The 20,049-nt window shown below is 37.7% G+C and overlaps 1 protein-coding gene across 1 annotated transcript in view; it reads right to left on the reverse strand.

Annotated features, from left to right (window-relative positions):
• Positions 1-4,192: 4,192 nt before the first annotated feature.
• The window catches only part of PIK3CB (phosphatidylinositol-4,5-bisphosphate 3-kinase catalytic subunit beta), a 165,607-nt gene continuing 149,750 nt past the window's right edge, over positions 4,193-20,049 (reverse strand). The window contains exons 20-24 of the mRNA XM_054595555.1: positions 12,284-12,451; positions 11,169-11,292; positions 7,323-7,468; positions 6,013-6,145; positions 4,193-5,640 (exon numbers count right to left, since the gene is read on the reverse strand). Coding sequence (XP_054451530.1) covers positions 5,503-5,640; positions 6,013-6,145; positions 7,323-7,468; positions 11,169-11,292; positions 12,284-12,451 — 709 coding nt within the window. The 3' untranslated portion in view covers positions 4,193-5,502. The remainder of the gene's footprint in view (positions 5,641-6,012; positions 6,146-7,322; positions 7,469-11,168; positions 11,293-12,283; positions 12,452-20,049) is intronic.

Consider the following 20,049-nt stretch of genomic DNA (forward strand, 5'->3'; position numbering starts at 1 on the left):
ATTACAGGCTAAAATTGATCAGCTAAGCAAACATCTTATCCAATTGGAGGGGCGGAATAACAGCAAAATAAATAAAAATAAAGTAGGAATGAAATAATAAGGATAAAGGAGAGTGAAAAACATACAACAGAGGATCAAAAAGCTAAAAGCTGATTCTTTTAAAGACCAATGTAATTGGAAAACTTCTAGAGACTAATTAAGAAAATAAAGAAGGCACTAATCAATACCAAGAGTGAAAAAGACACCACTATCAATCCTGCAACATTAATAAACTCAACATAATTTAAAAAATTTGAAAATGTAGTCAAAATGGACACTTTCCTAGAAAATTAGAATATGAACACAAGATATAAAAATCTGAATAGCCCTCTAGCTATTAAAGAAAGAATATCCATATCTCAAAGAAAACATCAAACATAAGGTCACTCACAAAACTATCAAACTTTGAAGAATATCAATGTTGAGTTATAAGATGACAAAAATCTTGATAGCAAAACCTGACACAGACCTTAAAATAGAAGGACCAATCCTACTGATAAAAATAGATGCAAAACTCTCAAATGAAATACTGGCAGTCAAACCCAGCAACATATAAAAAAAGATAATACATCACAATCAAGTTGCTCATTCCAGGAATGTAAACTTGGTTTAATATTTGCATATCACTATAACTCAGCAAATGAGAAAAACCGTATGATCACCTTAGTAAAACAGAAGAAAAATCATTTGGTAAAATTCAACATCCTTTCATGATTTTTTTAAAACTTACTATTACCAGTTTATTACAAGGGTCAGCATAAAGATTACGAATGAACATACTGATGAAGAGGTCCATAGGGCAAGGTCTGGGTGGATCCTGAACCCAGGAGCTACTGTTCCCTGTGGAGTTAAGGTGTGCCAATGCATTTGCCAATTCAGAAGCTCCCTTTCATAATTAAAAAAAACAAAAGGTCCATTGGGAATTGAAGTTTACTTCCTTAAGATGGTGAAAGATCCAGATTCTAGGGCAAACACCATACATAATGTTGAAAACTTTCCCTTTGGGATCAGTAAAAGGTTGGATACTGCCTCTATTCAAACTTCTGTTGGAATTCCTAACCAGGGCAGAAAGGCAAGAAAAAAAAGTTGACAGAAATAGTAAAGCTACAATTACTTATAGATGATAATATACAAAAATCAAAATAATTTCTACAAATAGGATTAATAAGAATGCTTATTAAGTCTGCTAAATACAACATTAATTGTATTTCTATGGATCGCTCTGAAACTTTAAACTTTTATTAAAACACATGTTGTTGGATTCCATCTCCAGAGTTTCTCAATCAGTTAAGTAGGTCTAGTGTGGGGCTCAAGAATTTGCACTTAAAATCAGTTCCCAAATGATGCAAAAACTCCTAGTCAGGAGACCACTCTTTGAGAAGTACTGCTATATATGAGCAATAATTAAACTTAAAATCAAACATACAAGACTACACATAGAAAATGATAAGCCATACTATGTTGTCATAGATTGGAAGAGTCAATATTCTGAAGATGTCAATTTACCTCAGCCTAATCTATAATTTAATTCAATCCCATTCAAAATTTCCATAGGTTTCTTTTTGTGAATCTCAACAAGGAGATTCTATATATATATGAAGGCCTCATCGATAACTGTGAGTAAAGAATGTCGATTCTCAAGACAGAATCCCTGGATTTGAATATTGGCTTCTACTTTAGACCAATTACTGAACCTTCTGTGCCTAAATTTTCTCATCTGTAAAGTGGGGAAGAACAATCATACTTATTAGATAAGATTGCTATAAGGATTAAATATATATAGTTTAGATGTGTGCCTAGCATACTTAATGGTATGCATGAGTTTGATAATAAAATTAAAGATACGGAGATGAAATCTACTGGGTATCTTCTAGCATCCAGAAGCAGACTCATGCATATATGGACGCCTGGTTTGTGACAAAGGCGGATCTATAGAACAGTGGGGAAGGATTATTTTTCCAATAAATGACACTACAACAACTTGGTGCCCATATGGGAAAAAACAAAATTTGACTGCTACTTCACACTATCTATAAAAGGCAATTCCAGGCAGATTGTAGATCTAAATGGAATAGGTAAAAAATAAAGCTTTTAGGATAATCCAGGAGAAAATGCCTAGCTTGGGGTAGAGAGAGATTTCTTAACTACTACACAAGAAATATTAACCATAAAGGAAAATAATGATAAACTTGACATTAAAATTATGAGAACAAACTTTTAAGAGAAAGTCACACGAGACATTTCCAACACACACAACTGACAAAGGGCTTGTATACAAAATATATATAGAATTTCACATAACAAAAAACAAAATTAAAAAAATCCATCCCAAATTTAAAAAAAAACAAAAAAACCCAAAGGAACATGTAGCCAAATAAACGCACAAAAGACTTAAGCAGGCATTTCACAAAGGACAAAAGCCAAATGATTGATGTCTAGATCCAGGATCCCTGAGAAGAGGTGCAGCATTCTGGAGTGGAGGAAGAGGCAGATGGAAAGAAGTGATTGTTGAGTGTGTTACTGCCCATGAACCCTGCTTTTTTCTCACCTCCAGGCCTTTACAGATGCTGTACCTTCCTGCCTAGTCTGCTGTTCCCATCACCCCTTCACCTAGCTCCTATCTGTCCTTGAAGACTCAGTTCAGAGGCCTGTTCCTCCAAGAAACCCCAGCCCCTGACGCCTCCTAAGAGCTGCCCATCTCCCTTTGTCAGTGTCACATGGCATGGTACCTTTCTGCTTTCCAACCCAAAAACCAATTTTCCACCTTCTGCCAAAGAGTGACCCCTACATTACAGGCTGACTGGCTGAGGTCTGGTGCTGACAGTTCCCACTCACAGCTTTAACCTAACCTCTCCCCATTCCACAAAAGTGAGGAGCAGTTACTGTCAGTCCCATTTTATAAACTAGGAAGCTCAGGCCCTAAGAAATAATAAAATACCTTACTTCAGGGTCACAGAGGCAGAGCTGCATTGCAAATATTGGCCTCTGCAGCCCAGGGTCTGTCTACAGACATGAGGTAGATACTCAGGGATTACTTGTTCAACAGTCATCCTGTGTGTTCCCAGACCCGGATAGATATGGATGCTGTCCCCAACTATGGAAATGTACAGGGTTTCCAAAACTGTTTTGGGAAAACTTGGGAAAGTACCAATGAGAGAAGGAGCTAAAAGTTTTGGGGTAAGATTCAATGTTGACCAGAGCACTTAGAGCCAAGTCACTGAGTAACCAGCTCCCATGCAAGAAGCTCATCCTGCACCTTAGACCCCAACCCATCCCTGAAGCTGGTTATCCTCTGCCTTCCACCTCCTCCTCCTGAGAATCACACATGTGATTTAGCAAGTAGATAGGAGCACCTACTAGTGATGCTCGGCAGCTACTGAGGGCTACTGTGCCACAGTGTCCTGGTGTCTTTAAGGGGCCTACAGTTTGAGGGTTGGAAGGAATGTATGGAAAGAGCATTTTGGGCTCAGGTCCAGTACTGTCTGGGGAAGTTCATTTCCCTTTCTGGTCCTTAACGATATTCATATTCACTGACTTAACATATAATTTATAAAGGTTCCCTATACTTCTGCCTGGCAATGTTCACCACTCTCCAAACCCCTGACCTACAACCTGGTGCATATAATGATGAACTGATACCCGACAAAACCCCCTGCACAAACCATCCTTCTAGAGTCCTATTCCCGGAACTCTCAATGAATCTACACCAGCCCTGGGAATGCTAAGTTGCGACATCAACCGCCACACTGAGCTGAATTATTTCCAAGAAGCTGTGACCTGCTCTGAGCATCTGTCCCATGGAAGAGAGAGCACCAAAGTGGTACAGTCTGGCCTTGGCTTTTAGATTGAGAAACTGGAGAGGCATTCACCCAGACTTCAGGGAACTCCCAAGATACAAAAACTTGATTAGGGTACCCTCTTGCCTCAGGCTCCCACCAAAGTCCAAGAGGCCTCCCATACTACCTAGTGGGACTGGGAAGCAAGGAGTGAAGTCAGGGAAGGGACCATGTGCCTCACAATTCCTTAGGTTCGTTTGTCTTGGTCATTTAAGGTCCAAACACCTGTGCTGCCCATATGGAAGAGGCCCACACATCCCAAGAGCAGCCAAAACCAGCCCACACATCCCAAAAGTAGCCAAAACCAGCTCACCCATTTATTTGAGAACCATGAAGGAAGATGACAAAATCAAACAATCTTTAATGAAGTTCCTATAGAAAACTTAGTCACAGGGCAAATACTCAGTTCTCTTTCCCATGTCATTGAGGACTGAGAGATCCCAATAGTCTTTGGAGAATAAGCAGTAGTTTTGCTGGATGGTTGCCAGTACTCAGAAAGAGCATCCATTTACACATTCAAACCAGTAGTTCCTATTGCACATATTAACATTATTTGCCATCTAGCACCCTAAATATATGGTACCTCAACAAATAAATTAAAGAATTCCATGTGGCATGAAATCATTTCAATTTGAACTAATATCCTTTTAAAAAATCACATTATTATAAGTTTTAATAAATACACTAAGAACAGCTGGCATTTTACTAAAATACTCAGTTTTAGGTCTAGAGTTTGTTCCATAAATAGTTTCCTTTTCATTTACTTTCTGTCTTGGGTACATTTGCTCAAGTATTAAGCTCTATGAAGTGAACGTTTTCATAGATACTGTGTAAAAACTGTATTAATATGTGCCTCATTACAGAAGCAGTTGGAAGAACTGGATCACATAATTAACTATAAAGTAACTTAGGAAAATGCTCTGCTTTTTGTAAAACAGAGGCTGAAGAAAACCAAAGACACAACTTTTTATACAGAACTTCCACTAGAAATTTTATAAATATATATATGCAGCAAATATATTATATTTGCCTCACCAGGAGATTTTCAGCAAGTCTGGTTAGGATGATGCTATCATGGTAGATAAATATAAACAAAAGAACTAATGTTTCCATGGGTTGAAAAGATTTCCTTTGAAAAATAATCACAATTTCAAATTATATAATTTGTAGTTTATACAATTTAAAAAGGAAGAAGACTTATTTGGAAATTAAGAACAGCCACCAGTCCCCAGATGTGAATAAGTTGGCTGAGCAATATAACTTGGTCACAATTCAAAAAAAAAGTATTTACACCTTTCTGGAAAAGTACCAAATAATGAAAAAAAGTCAGAAAGACAAAAAACAATCTCTAGTAGCATTCCTTGGCGTGCAAAGTCAGCAGGGAAATGATTATCCATAATGTTGACAGTTTTCATGACGAATCTTGGAAGCATTCATAAAGCAGAGGGGTGGTCATCGGGGATTGTTCAAATTAGGTTCTGTGGGATGCCTTATTCTTAATTTAACTGAGGTTCAGAATTTCATTCCCTTTATAACATCTCTGGCAGGGTCGTTCAATTTAGTGCAAGTGCAAAATGAAAACGAAATGAAACCAACAAATGCATTAGGAGCAATGGCTCATCGTTAATTAAGATCTGTAGTCTTTCCGAACTGTGTGGGCCATCCAGTTCACTTTAGTAGTCCAGCTTTCCCTGAGTGCCTCATCAAATTTTTGCTTAAACTGCTTGAGTGCTTCTTCTTCACTCTTCCCTAAGGCAAGAGAGTCCTAAAAATGAAAGGGGAAAAAAATTGATTTTATACTTCCTCCAAAGTGATGTGAAAATGTCTAAGCCTGCAGGAAGATCACTTGGTCATGCTGCCCTACCCAACATGAAGTGTGCCTCGTGCTTTTATTTAAATACTATTTGCAGGAGGGAGAATAAACACCAAGGTGGGGTGATAATATGACCTCTGATGAAAGGATTTTGAAGATGAAATGAATTTATGATTACTGCAGGGCAGCTACTCAAGGGTTTCCCACTACCATTCCTGGGTAAGAACTGTCTCATAGAAAATGGCTGTTCCATTCCCTTTTTGAACATTTGAATGAAAGAGGCAGGTATAGTTGAGCTCTGATATACAAAGAAGGGGTTTGTACCTTAAGATACTGTATATCCTTGACTGATGTGAGCTCAGGAAGCCCTGCAGTCAACATCAAGGCAAAGAGAGTGATGAAGAGATTCCCGTGCCGTCGTAAAATCAGATATGCATCCTCACAACACTGGCGGAACCTTTAGTTGATGCCGCAAATCACAAGAACATGATGTTAGACAGGAGACAGTAAATTTCATAAAAGAAAATAAGAGACATATCTAGACTTTCCTTAAGAGCTAACCATTTTCAGTTCACAGGCCGGTGCTCAATCCACTGAGCCACAGCAGCCAGGGCTGGTACATTTCCTATTGAACTAAATGTCTGGCCTCTTTGAAAATAGTTCTGGGACTAAAATTTACATAAAATAAATCAAACTCTCTAAAATCACACTTATCTTTTTCAAAAACAAAACTAAATAGAAATTCTATGGTAAAAGGCAATAGAGGCTCTTAAATTTTATGAGGCAAATAAAAATGACTTTAAAACAAATGATAATTATGAGGATTTCTGAACAGACTTCTATTTCTGGATTTTAGATTTGTGGTCTGACTCCAAAAGCTAATTTCTTTGGTGTCCCCTAAATCAGTGTCAGTGTTTTTGCACTGAGCCTCCCTGTCGTCATCCTTCTCTTTCTTCTTCCAGATGGTCATTCAAGAGGACCATCCAAACCTAATTTTGCCAAAGAAAAACATGAACCCAGAGGTATATTCTGCAGAAACCCAGGCAAACTAGAAATGATAATAGCAATTATTTGGTAAGGCTATTATATGAATTGGTTACATCATATAACATACTTCTATTATAACAGCCATGAAATTTAATTATTTTGTCCCCATTTTAAAATGAACAAAAATATTAAACTATATACATCCACTTGAAAAAAGATGAAGAAACAAAGACAGGAAGACAAGTAATGTGCTTGGAAACATATAAGGAGCAAGGAATAGAAGTCCAGAGATTACGAAGTCCATCTGTGAACCCTGGCTCTCTTTCTGTACTCCACACTGAATGACAGCAAAATGCCTGTTCTCAGCATCTCATTAGCAAATGTTTTAACAGTTCCAGAGAATTTTCTAGGACAGGTAAAAGGTGGTATACTATTCGATTAAACACAGTAACTTATTTCAAAGTTCTAGTTTCTTTGAGTATATCTGAATTATAACATGGATCAAAATGGCAAATTCCCACCAAAACGCTATTAGCTGACTGAATAGCCTCCATACCTATATATTCCTCAGCAAAGGAATGCAAGTCTAGCTGGTCAGACAGGAAAACATTACGTATGAATACCCTTAACACGAGGGCAACACTTACCGACCAAACTTCTCAGTGTTTCCTGTTTTTCCTTGTTGAATCACATGAATGAAATCATAGGTAAGAATAAATGGCACTCGCTCCCTTTTAATACCAAATTTGGACTTAAAATTTCCAAGAATATGTCCGAAGTCAATGTGGAAGAGCTGGAAAACAAGAGGGATTTAATTACCCTAATTTTTCCGGTGGGTTCTAAATAGAAAGGCACGATCTCAGTGGTCCTAGATCCCCACGCACTACACCCACTCTCAGTGAGCTCTCCTCTCTTTCCACAGCCTACCAAGGTCACTTGGGAGGAGAGTATGTCGAACATGCATAGGTCTTTTATATTCAACAATAACCCTGATACAGTGGAAAAGACAAATCTTTAAAAAGAAAAATACATCCAAATAATAAACATGTCTGATTTTTTAAAAAAATCAAATAGTTCTACTTACAGAACTATTTCTACATCAATAATTCTGCATATAGAAATATAACAAAAAAATGTATTTTTGCCTCACCAGCTCCCTTCCCACCTTGAGTTCTACTATCTAGAGCAATAACATCTCCCAACTGTTTCACGTATTTTTCCTGGTATCTGCTGCCACTTTGCTAAATAGTGTATTTATACTTATTTTTCACTTCCTAATTTTGGATTACTATTTCTATTACGAAAGATAAAGGTTTAGTACTCTTGTGCTAATGTCATGCCACACAATGTGATATATCTTAATTTCTGGTCAAATCAATATTCAATGTTTATATTGTTCAAACTACATAAATACATTTCAAATCTAAGCCAAGTAGTAATGGTATACTAGGACTACATTTCTTTTTTTGTTTACCTTTTTCCTTGACAAAAAAAAATTTTTTTTTTATATAGGGTCTATGACCCTATCATTAACTCTTCCCATAATCTCCTTCAAAATCTAAAAATCATTTTCAAAATATTTTTCCACATGGTCAGGTGATCTATTAGTTGCTCTCTGGGCTGTTTGTTCTCTAGGGCTGCTGCACAGCCATTACACTGCGTTCTCCCTTTAACTCTTGTTTCCCAAGTCCCACATCCCATTCTCTTTTGGTTTAGACCAGAGTTTTAAAATACTGGCAACCACTCACATTCGGGGCCAAATAATTCTGTTGTGGAGTTCTGTCCTATACACTATAAGATATTCAGAAGCATCCCTAGCCTCTACCCACTAGATGCCAGTAGAATACCACCTCCCCAGTTATAACAACCAGAAATGTCCTCAAATATTGACCAATGTCTCTTGAGGGCAAAAGCACCCCAGTTATGAACTACAGGTTTATACCTTTGTTTTGGTCGATATCCTATTCTGGTAGCCTCCTTACCAAAGATACAGCTTTTGAGACCTTGTATGTTTGAAAATCTCTTTATTTCACCTTTAAACTTCATTCATAGTTTGATTAGAATTCTAGGTTAGAGATCATTTTCAAAACTATGAAGGCTAACTCCCACTCTCTTATAGTTCCCAATGTTGCTATTAAGAAGCCAAGTCTTTCTGACTCCAAGTATGTGACCTGCTGGGTCTCTGGAAAGGTTTCAGCACCATCTCTTTATGCCTGATGCAATGAAATATCATGATAAAGGGCCTTAGTGAGGGTCTTTTCATCCACTGTAAGGGAACTTTTGTGTTCTATTGACTGGATATTCATGAACATCAACTTTAGAAAATTTTTAATATTATTTGCTTGATGAGTTCCTTCCCTTGTTACTTCTTTCTGGAACTCCTAGTACAGTGTCAGTGGACCTCCCTGAACTGATTCACCATCATTACTGGATATTCATTCCTTCTTTGATTATTTATCAGATGTTTTGCTTCTCTTGGGATATTAAGGGGCAATATAGAGCATGGTGGCTAAAAACTCAGAATCTGAGTGAAATGACCAGGATTTAAATCCTGGTGTGTCTGCTGCCTCAATTTTCTCACTCGTGAATGGTGAATCCCATATTACTTATTCTGTAAGGTTGTCCTGAGGATTGAAGAAGTTAACTAAAGAATTTAGAACTATGCCTGACACAAGTGAAGAGTTCAATAAATATTAGCTAATCTTTAGATTACACTAATTCTATTTTAATTTTTTATTTGTCCCTTTTAATTTCTAAGAATTCTATTTTCTGTGTTGGTTTTTTTTAAAAACTGAATCCTATTACTTTGTAGATGTACTGTTTCTTCGGTTTTGATTTTTTATTCATCCTTTCACTTATTACAGAAAAGCAGTAATTCTGTTTTCCCAGGTTTCTTTTTTTTACCTCTTTTGCTTGTTTTGGTCTCTATCTTTCATGTTAGAGGCTTCCCTCAAATTTCTGCTAATGCTTGACTAATCATTCATATTTAACAATGAGTCACTAAAGAGCTGAATGAAAATACTGTGTACATGGTAGGACTATTGATTGCTGGGGTTACTTGCAAAATTACTAGGGGTGGGGGATCTCAAATGTCAGAATCTATCGGTCTTTTTGCTGGAACCAATCACATTCTCTTAAAAAGAATCATCCAGACTCTTGCTGAGTGGGGATGTATACTCCTGGTTGCTAGTGTTCTTGGAGCAAAGCAAGCCGAAGTGGCTCCGTTCGTACTATTTAGTGTGCCAACTTTACTTCATCCCCATTTTTAATATGGCATCTTTCTCTCACCTTCTGTAGAACTCTTAAGTCAGAAGAATCAGTTTCTTCAGAGAATAAATCTAATTCCATCTTGGAGTTGGGAAGGAGACATGAGCATCCAATTGCTCCATATATAAAACTACCAATCAACCCTGTTCTCATCCTTTCCCCCCATCCATACCTTCCGCAGCATCCTGTGCATCTGGTTCCAAAGCTTTCCTCAGACTGACAACCCCCTCTAAAAGTACACAAGCTTCAATTTCCCTCAGCTATACTAAGTCTTTGCCAGTTTTTCATCCTGTTTTCTATCATCCCCAAATCTGCTGATTACACCCACCGGGGTCTCTTTTCCTACTATTTTTGACTTCTTCGATTTTCGTATTTCTTATTCCTTAGGATCGTATCAGAAGGGTGTCAGAAAGAATAAAGAAAAACCTATGTGCTCAATCTGATTCACTGGAAGTCTCAGGGAATCCTTTTAAGTGTGAACACAAAGTTGAACCATCAAAGCCCAAGGCAGAACTGCCTGAAATCTCTCAGGAGGCATAAACTCTGGTTCCCACCTACAATCAGATTTCACACAGGTACCTAAAGACTTTCATTCTGAAATGTGCCTCTCGTGGCAAGAAATTCCAAGGGTAACTAAAATGAAAAAATTATCCCAGACATCTCATCTGTCTTGGCTTACTACAAAAGAATTGACAGGAAAACATAAGTCACTCGGAAAAATAAAAAAAATCTTCATTTGAAAACAGCTTCTTCATAAACAATCTGATCTAGTTCCCTGGCTATCCCAAAACGTTATGACTTATACTCCATTTCTTCCTACTCCCATGTATATTTGATGTTCTAAAAGAGAAAAATGGCTCAAGCAGGGTTCATTCCAACTTTTCTCTTTTTAAGCAATAGTTATCTTGTTTAAAATTAATACATCCTGCATATCATCTGTTCCTTCTACTCTTAGGTACATATGTGTCCAAAATGTAATTTCTTATACCGAAATAGATCATTTTTAAATAACAGTAATTTTTAGACATTTAAGTAAATTCTTATCACCTAACTTTAAGCAAATCAACCAATGGACATATGAAGTAGACGGTACATGAAATGAGGAGTGGGAAATCAAATAAAGACAAACACATGACTCCAAGAATCACTGAAGAATCTGCCTGAGTTTCACAAAAGAGTGTGCTGTACATAAATAAGCATTACTGAGGGCCTGGGGAACAGCTCACCTGGCCGTTTTTTTTTACCATGATGTTGTCACTATGTCTGTCACCAATCCCAAGGACATAAGAAGCTACACAGTAGCCAGCACAGGACAGGGTAAACTCCTCAATGGCTCGGTCCAGGTCATCCCTGAACAAGAGAAAAAATAGAAGCAACAAAGGTTTTCAGCCTCTAAATGTGTGAGATAAGACCCAATCCACACTTGTTTCCTCTTTTATTGTGAGAACGGCGACACAGAGCTGCCAAAAACATATAAGCAGAACATGCTGGATCAGCCAAAAGAGTGAGCATATCATCAGAGGAGCAAGGGCAGAGAGGAGTGAGCAGGCTACCTCAAAGCCCTAAGGTAACTGGACCTCAGCCATTCAAATTGCTGTGTCCTGGGGTCATGTTTCAGTGCAGATGGAGGTAGGTTCGTGTGCATAGAAATGAGAGTACCATTAGCTTTGCTGGATAATGCTGGGGCTTTGGAATATTTTGGTCAGTTTTGACCAAAGACCAAAGAATTCCATATTTAAGAGTTAAGTATTACAGTTCCAATCATTCAGGTCACTGACTTAAATGAGAAGTAATTCAGAACCAATAAAGACAAGATCAAAATTTGTAAACTCATACATACGAGTAATTTAACTTATGCCAATAAAATTTAAGTCTGACTTTGAAGTCTTTGGTCAAAAATACTTGCAGCATGTTTTCCCCTAACTGTGATAGTCCTTAATTTTTATGGTTAAAAGCACAAATCCAAGCACTTTATTTTTTTAGTGTGGAGAGATCACTATCTACAAAGTCATTTACTTCTATTGTAAAAATCTATTGAGAACTCATTTAAGCTCACGCATTCACATAATTACAGAAGTTAATGCATTTAAACAAAAACTTGTATGTTATTTTTAAAATAGTTAAACTTTGGAATTTAACATCTAGATAAAGTATAATTCAATGCTAATCATCTGTAAGACTTTAGGAAGGCCTATTTGTCATTTTGATTCAACCTGAAATGAAGCACCAACAAATAACAGTTAATATTTCCTCTAGGACACTGATGATTCTAACAGTTAGAATTCTAACAGTTATTTGAGTCTGTGTTCATAAAAATAATAATCAAACAAAATACACTAACCCAGAATTGTATTCTTTAAGCCAGTTCAGAAGGGCATCTTTATTGAAGGCTGCAGCAGCAGCCACATTGCTACTGTTGAGCTGAATGTCAGCAATTGTTTCAGAGGTGCTCACAACTTCAATGAGGCCCGAGCGATCTCCTGTTGCTAAACAGCCATAAGGCAACATCCTGAAAGAGGGAAAAAACAAAGTGGGCACAAGGAGTCACATGTGTATATTATCCATTAACGTAAATATTAACGTATTAAGTTTTTTCTTTGATTTTTAAAAATGTTTTATTACTATTGATACCCTTGCCATTTCTGTATTATTATTATGTGGAAAAATATGAGCTGTACCTTCTGTTAGGAAGAACTCTCTTGGCCAACAGATGGAGTAATTTACTAGAATTCCAATATGCCAGCTAAATGTATAATCCATTATCTAATTATTCTGGTGAAATATTCTATTTGTTTGTATAGGCGGAAAGAAGCACATTAGATACAAGACAGGTCTTTCATTTTTTACTCTAAATTTTGGGGAAGAGAACCACTCTTACTGGAACACCTAATAGGTAATACATAGCAGGATAAATTATATTAGCTTAGTTAATGGTGACTCTATCCTTCCAGGTGTTCAAGCCCACAACCTCAAGGTCATCTTTGCCTCTTTCTCTCAGGCCCAACATACATACAGGTACCTAAACATGCACACAGAGTCCAAGTACTTCTCTGCCTCCACCATTCCTTCTGCTACCATCCTGGTCCAAGTAACCATCAACCCTTAATTATTCAACAATTACTCCCAGCTTCCACATCAGAGTATGTTTTAGATGCAACAGCAACATAATTCATTTAACATATACTCATATTATGTCACCCCCTGACTGAAATGTCTGCAAGGCTTCCCACCTTACAATGAGAGACGGTATGATTGCCATAACTCACAAGGCAGCCTACTCTTCTTTCACCTCTCCTACAGTCCTCTCCTTGCCCATTTTGTTCAGACAACACTGGCTTCCCTCCTATTCCTCAAACATGTCAGGGACAATACTCCCTCATTTCTTTATAAGTGTCATTATCTCTACCTGGATCATTCTTCCAAGATATTTACATGGCTTACTCCCTTGCCTTTTGGACATCTTTGCTGATACATTATGATCTGAGCGAAAAATTCCGAGATCGTCCTATTTAAAATAAGAACGCTATCTGTGACACAGTACTTGCTATCTCCTCCCTGCTTTATTTTCCTCTATAGTCCTCAACACTATCCAATATCCTGTACATTTTATTTATTAGTTTTTTGTCTGTCTTCACCATTAGGGTGTAAGTTCCATCAGGCAGTGACGCTTTGCTCACTGCTGTATCCTCAGTGCCTGAGAATGTGGCTGGCACAAAGCAGGCACTCAATAAATACTGTTTATTTTTATTGTTGACCCTATTACAGATGTCTCCATTTCCTCCCTCCTCCACCCAGCCCCTGCCCCTCCCCTCTCTAGCCATCAATACACTGTTGTCTGTGTCTATGGCTTATGCTTTTTCTTTGGCTTATCCCTTTGGCTTCTTTCATCCAGTCCACCCTTCCTCCTCCCTCTCTGACAGCTGTCATCTGCTCCATGTATCCATGTCTCTGTTTCTATTTTGTCAGTTTATTTTGTTCATTAGATTCCACATATAAGTGAGATCATATGGTATCTGTCTTTCTCTTACTGGCTTATTTCACTTAGCATAATAACCTGCAGATCCATCCAAGCTGTTGGAAAAGGTAGGATTTCATTCTTTTTAAGGCAGTGTTGTATTCCATTGTGTAAATGTACTAGAGCCTTTTTATCCAACTCATCTACTGATTGATACTTTGACTGTTTCCAGAGTTTGGCTATTGCAAATAACTGCTATAAACATCAGGGTGCTTATATTCTTTGGAATTGGTGCTACAGGATTCTTAGGATAGATTTCCAGAAGTGGGATCGCTGGGTCAAAAGTAAGTTCCATACTCAACTTTTTAAGGAAACTCCATACTGTTTTCCACAGTGGCTGCACCTGTCTGCATTCCCACCAACAGTGCACAAGGATTCCCTTTTCTCCACACCCTCACCAGCACTTGTTTGTTGATTTATTGATGGTAGCCTGGCAGGTATGAGGTGATATCTCATTGTGGTTTCAATTTGCATCTCTCTGATGGCTAGTGCTCAGTAAACATTTCTGAATGAATAAACAAATTTAACAACAAAATCCCTAGAATTTGCCAATTTTACAAATGAGAAATAAAATAATTTGCAAAAAGTCATACATTTAAACTAAGTAAAAGATCCAATGTTTACAACTATGCCTGTATGGCTCTAAAACTAACTTTTAACCTTACACAGTCTGCAGTGTCAGTGAATATATAAGAAGCCTCTAAGGCTGCTTCTTGTGCAAAATAATTTTTGCCAAATTCATGGGTAGCAGTTTGTTTTGATTTGCATTTCTATTATCCCTAGTGAAAATTAAAAATTTCTCAACTCTCTTTTAGCCATTTTAAGAAGGATTTTCTTTATGAATCAGGTTTAGTTATTCCTATGAGAAAAGAAATGCCGGCTATCATTATTACAATCACTTTATTAACTTTCTTTCACATAAAACTATACACTTACTTTTGCCCATCCCTGTATATTAATAATATCCTTTTCTTATTCTGGTTGTAAACATTTTCTCCTGTTTTCTAAAAACTGTATCCTCATTAGAATAAGCCTACCATTGGAAAGTTCTAATAAAAGTCAGGTAACTACAGAAAATGTAATGGATGGAATTCATGGATTCCATAAGTATTTGGGTGCAGTCGTGTGCCAAGCACTGCGTTAGCTGCTGGTGATGCAGAAATGAGCAAATAACCAGCCTCTCATCGAGACAAACCACAAACGCACACTGTACTGCCTGTGATCTTTGTATGCATGAGAGGTACCACAAGAACATGCCAAGAGTTAAGTAAGGTCTTTGTGAAGAGAGTGCAAGGGGAGCACAAAAACAAGGTGAGGATAAGAAACAGTCAGTGTTGGAAAGACTATGCAGGGCTCTACAGGCCATGTAAAGACTTGTCATTCCCCCAAATGCAATGAAAAAGCTTTTGAAGGACTTTATGAAAGAGTGAGATTGTGAGTGTGTTAGTACATGTAACAATCAAATAAAAGAGCAGAGTTTTATAAAGTAGGTCCTAAATTTCCTTCCAACCAATGATTTAACTAGTTTATGCCTCTTTAAGCATTTTCCTAGTTCTAGTAAAAATAAGGTTAAGAGCAGAATTGTCTAAGTACATAGTGGCAGTCTGATATACCAATGGATTGCTTTACGTCTCATAACTAATTTATTTCTCCTTTTAAGAATTTACCTCTCAATAAGAAAGGTAGTTACAGTACATGAAAGGTTTCTACCAACACCCCTTATGCTTATCATGACACGCACATGTGAAGTAAACATTGCCTATTAAAGTGCACTTTGGCTCACTTTCCTGCATCCCTCCTACCCCACTTGCAGCCAAACTGGGCAAAAGTCCAACAACTTCCTTTTTAAAAGCAGGCAACGATGAAAGCATTCAGTGTCTTGAGGATGGAACACTCACAATGGGAAGGAAAAAACATTCTTGTCTGAGAGACAATTTGACAGAAGTCAAGCTGGGGACAAACCCTGACCATCTGACATTAGCCCTCTTTGCACTGAACTTCTACACTTCTTATAAAAGCATGACAACCATTAGTAATGTTTACTTTCCTTTCTTAAGACTCTCTGACCCAAGGAGTAATTTGCTACCTTTCCACTTAAGCAAGAATTAAAAAATGAAATAAATTCTGCAGTGGGAGACAGCTCCATAACCCTACTCGAAATGACTATGTAGGAAGTTTTCTCTGGCCTTGACTCTGACACATTGACTCAAGTCTTCATGGTACCTTAGCCCATTGCCTCCAACGAAGGAAAATGTAACACCTTTTCCTAATGATTGCTTTAATTCTACCTTCTTCCTTCATCCTTCTGAGACTACTGTGTCATTAAAGTACTGAGACTACCAGTCTCATTGAAGTACTGCTGTGTAGCTCTCTTAAAAGCAAAGTAAACCCAATTAGAGCAATGCAGATATAAGTCACAATGAAGACAACTGTCCAAAATTTAATGTCACATGTATTTATGGGTGTGGAGGGGGGTGGCTGGAAATGGGGCGGGGGGGGGGCAGTGTGAAGGACTGTCAACTCTAACAAAGGCCAGATAGATTTAAATGTAGAAAACATATTGGACTTGACAGAAAAGGCTAACTGCCTATTATTTGTTGAGCAAAGAAGGTCAGGGTGTTCTAACATATTGATAGCTTACAAATGTTCTAATTTGAAATGAAAGATACCCAAAAGAGTATTTTGAGACATTGGGGAAATATGAAACTCTAAGAAATATGCACTTTGATTTGTGCTAAAATGGCACTGTTACAAGTACTGAAATATTCTAATCAAAATAGTACTGACTATAGAAAGTACATTAGATTTTAGATTGAACTTAAAAGAGTTTGTGCTGTGTGACCCAGTTTAACCTGACCAGCTGGTCAAAAGAAAAACAAACACAAAAGGAACACTGAAGCACATATATTTATAGAAACAGTAAAAAAATGTTTGGTGAGAAAAAGGTACTAGTTTAAAAATGAACTCAAAAGAATTAAGGTCCTGCATATTCTTTTTAAACATGGGGTCAGAGTACAAAAAGTCAGCAAAGGTCTCACTAGACAGACAAGTTCCTTTTTCTTGTTAGACACATATTGCTTCCCATCAGACAGACACCAGGTTTATTTCCAGCACTCCTACATGTTGCTGCCTCCCTTTGCCTGAGGTCACAGTGAACTTCATATGATGATAAATGTGCTTTATATTTGAATAGAATGTAAAGTCAAAACTAAGAGAAAAGAACTTGGTTGGGGTTTTCAGTTAGGCTGACTGAACTAAGGGCAAAGTCTTTAGCTCAGCCACTTACACACGTAACTAAATAAGACTCATCTTATGGCCTCAATCTGCTCTTAGCAAAAGGAGACCACTGTGTAGTTTACATGCTAACCTTGAAAAGAATCAAGGAGTTATTAGCCTAAGCATAAAAAGTTTCCCCAATCTTTTATAGTATAAGTCAAGTAAAAACATTTTTATCGGGATTTACTTTTTTTGGAAGGGTCTGTAAAACTTTTGCTGGAATGAGCCAGAGAGTAAATATTTCAGGTACTTAAGACTATTAGGCCATTACTCAACTCTGCAGTTAACAGCATTACTCAACTCTGCAGTTAAACTGGCCACAGACTCTATGCAAACAATTGGGTTTCTGGCTATGTGTCAATAAAACTTTATTTACAAAAAAAAAAAAAAAAGACCAGCCCAGATCCCTCTGGGATTATGTTCCTCAGGCAGAGTTTCTCACAATCACCCATTCCTCTTATTTATGCAATATTTTTATAGGTAAGCCAGTTGACCAAAAAATTTGCTACCTATTCAAAACTACTATCCATTTTTAGAAATTCCTCCTAATTTAAAAGAAAACACTATCATTCATGGTGTTTGTAGGGATGAACTATAATCCCTCTTCCTTATTCCAGTCATATCTACGGATCTCATGAAAGGAACAACACCCACAGCAAACTGTTCTTTCTACCTTAACAGTAGTGCAAAAAGTTTACCCTGGAAGGATTTAAAACTAGAAAACTCTTTCTTTAATTAAAAAAAAAACAATGGGGGAAAAACCACATATTTTGGGCATCAGAACACTTTGATAAACAAAGGGTTATAATATATATCTTACCATAATTGTTTTCCACTTAGATGGTAAAATAATAGAAAGGCATCAAGCTTAGACTCTGACAAAGCTGGATTTGATTCTCACTCTGGTACTTAATATTTTTGTTACTTTTGACAATTTGTTTAAAATCCTTTGAGTCTTAATTTTCTCTTCTGTGAAAAAGGAATAACACAGCCCTGGCTGATGTAGTCAGTAGGCTGGAGCACTGTCCAGTACACCAAAAGGTTGTGGGTTCAATTACTGGTCAGGGCACATGCCTGGGTTGTAGGTTCGCTCCCCAGTTGGTGAGCCTATGAGAAGCGACCAATCAGTATTTCTCTCTTACATGGATATGTGTTTCTCTCTCTCTCTCCCCTGCCCTTCTCTAAAAGCAATGGAAAAATGTGCTCAGGCAGGGGAAGGAATAACACTCCATCATCGAGTGGTAAAGATCACACGACATTATATGAGACCTGTCCGGAAAAAATCCAGCCATTGTTACTATAACAAGAACGGTTTGTGTGACACTAATGTAACCTGTCAGCCAAGGAGAGTGGACCAGAAAGAGCATGCATGAACTGATGACTTCACTGGACTAGTCAGTGGGGATCAGAGATGCCGTTTAGTGAGCATGTGTACTGTGTGGTCATTGCATTCAAAATAACTGAGTGAGTAAAGCAACAAATCCGCATCATTTTGCATTAAGCTTGAACATTCCTCCATGGAAACTATTTGAATGGTTCAGAAGGCTGCAGCTACAGGCAACTTCATCACAACAATGTGCCTGCCATACATCATGTCTTATGCAGAATTTTTTAGCAAAACATCAAGTCACCCAGTTGATTCAGCCCCACCACAGCCCAGCTTTGGTGCCCTGCGACTTCTGGCTTTTCCCAAAACTAAAATCACCTTTGAAAGGGAAGAGATTTCAGACTATCAATGACATTCAGGAAAATACAAGGGGGTAGCTGATGGCAATTGGGAGAACGGTGTGAGGTCCCCAGGTGCCTATTTTGAAGGGGACTGAGGGAGACATCTATGCACAATGTTTTTTTTTGTATCATGTATTTTCTTCAATAAATGTCTCTATTTCTCGCATTACCTTCTGAACAGACCTCAGAACATAATACAATGCCTGATGCAGTCAATAAAAAGCAACTGCTTTAAGTTTTTAAAAATGAAAATATAAAGAAAACATAACTCAACTTAAAAAATTAATTAGGAAATACCTATAATCTTGCAATCACAAGTTCAACTATTTCCAGCTCGCTTGTGAACTAAGTTGCAGAAAAATATAGCAAATAATGGCAGTAAAGTCAAAAACAGTTTTCTAGTTATGGTTAATAAAGAAAGAAAATGAAACCTCCGGGTCCCAGATTATTTATAGTAGTGGCTCAGAAGTTACTGACTTGACATTTTAACAACCATGAGTAAAGAGATGTGGCCATGAGCTCATGAGAGGCATGATCTGGACTTGAGATAATACACAAAGTGGGGGCTCTGAGAGGGTTGTCAAAGTGTATGAAAAGGGAAATACAAAATGTCTGCCACCTACTCTCGGCACAGAGAAAAAGGAAATGAATAAGATTAAGGAGATAGATGAAAAGGTGGCATCCCAAGAGATAAAACAACAATATGAGTTTCTAAAAGGATGAAAGACATGAGAAAGAATTAAAAGGATAAGAAAAGAACAATACTGGTTTGCACTTCTGGCCAAGGTGGAGGTGTAAGTAGATACACTTTGCTTCCTCACACAACCAAAAGAAGCACAACAACCAATTTAAAAACAAAAAAATAACCAGAACTGCCAGAAAATTGAACTGTATGGAAGTCTGACAACCAAGGAGTTAAAGAAGAAACATTCATCAAGACAGGTAGGAGGGGCGGATGGGCAGCCACGGCAGAGGACATGCAACAAAGGGGCGTTGGCAGACTGGGTGGGCGTAGTGGGGGCTCACCGACCAGGTGGGCGAGGCGGTGGCTGGAAGACTAGGCAGTCCCACATCTACGTGTGGACAAA

The sequence above is a fragment of the Pteronotus mesoamericanus genome, unplaced genomic scaffold (genome assembly GCF_021234165.1).
Source record: "Pteronotus mesoamericanus isolate MK-2021 breed Mesoamerican mustached bat unplaced genomic scaffold, CSHL_Meso_final scaffold_54, whole genome shotgun sequence".
NCBI lineage: Eukaryota > Metazoa > Chordata > Mammalia > Chiroptera > Mormoopidae > Pteronotus > Pteronotus mesoamericanus.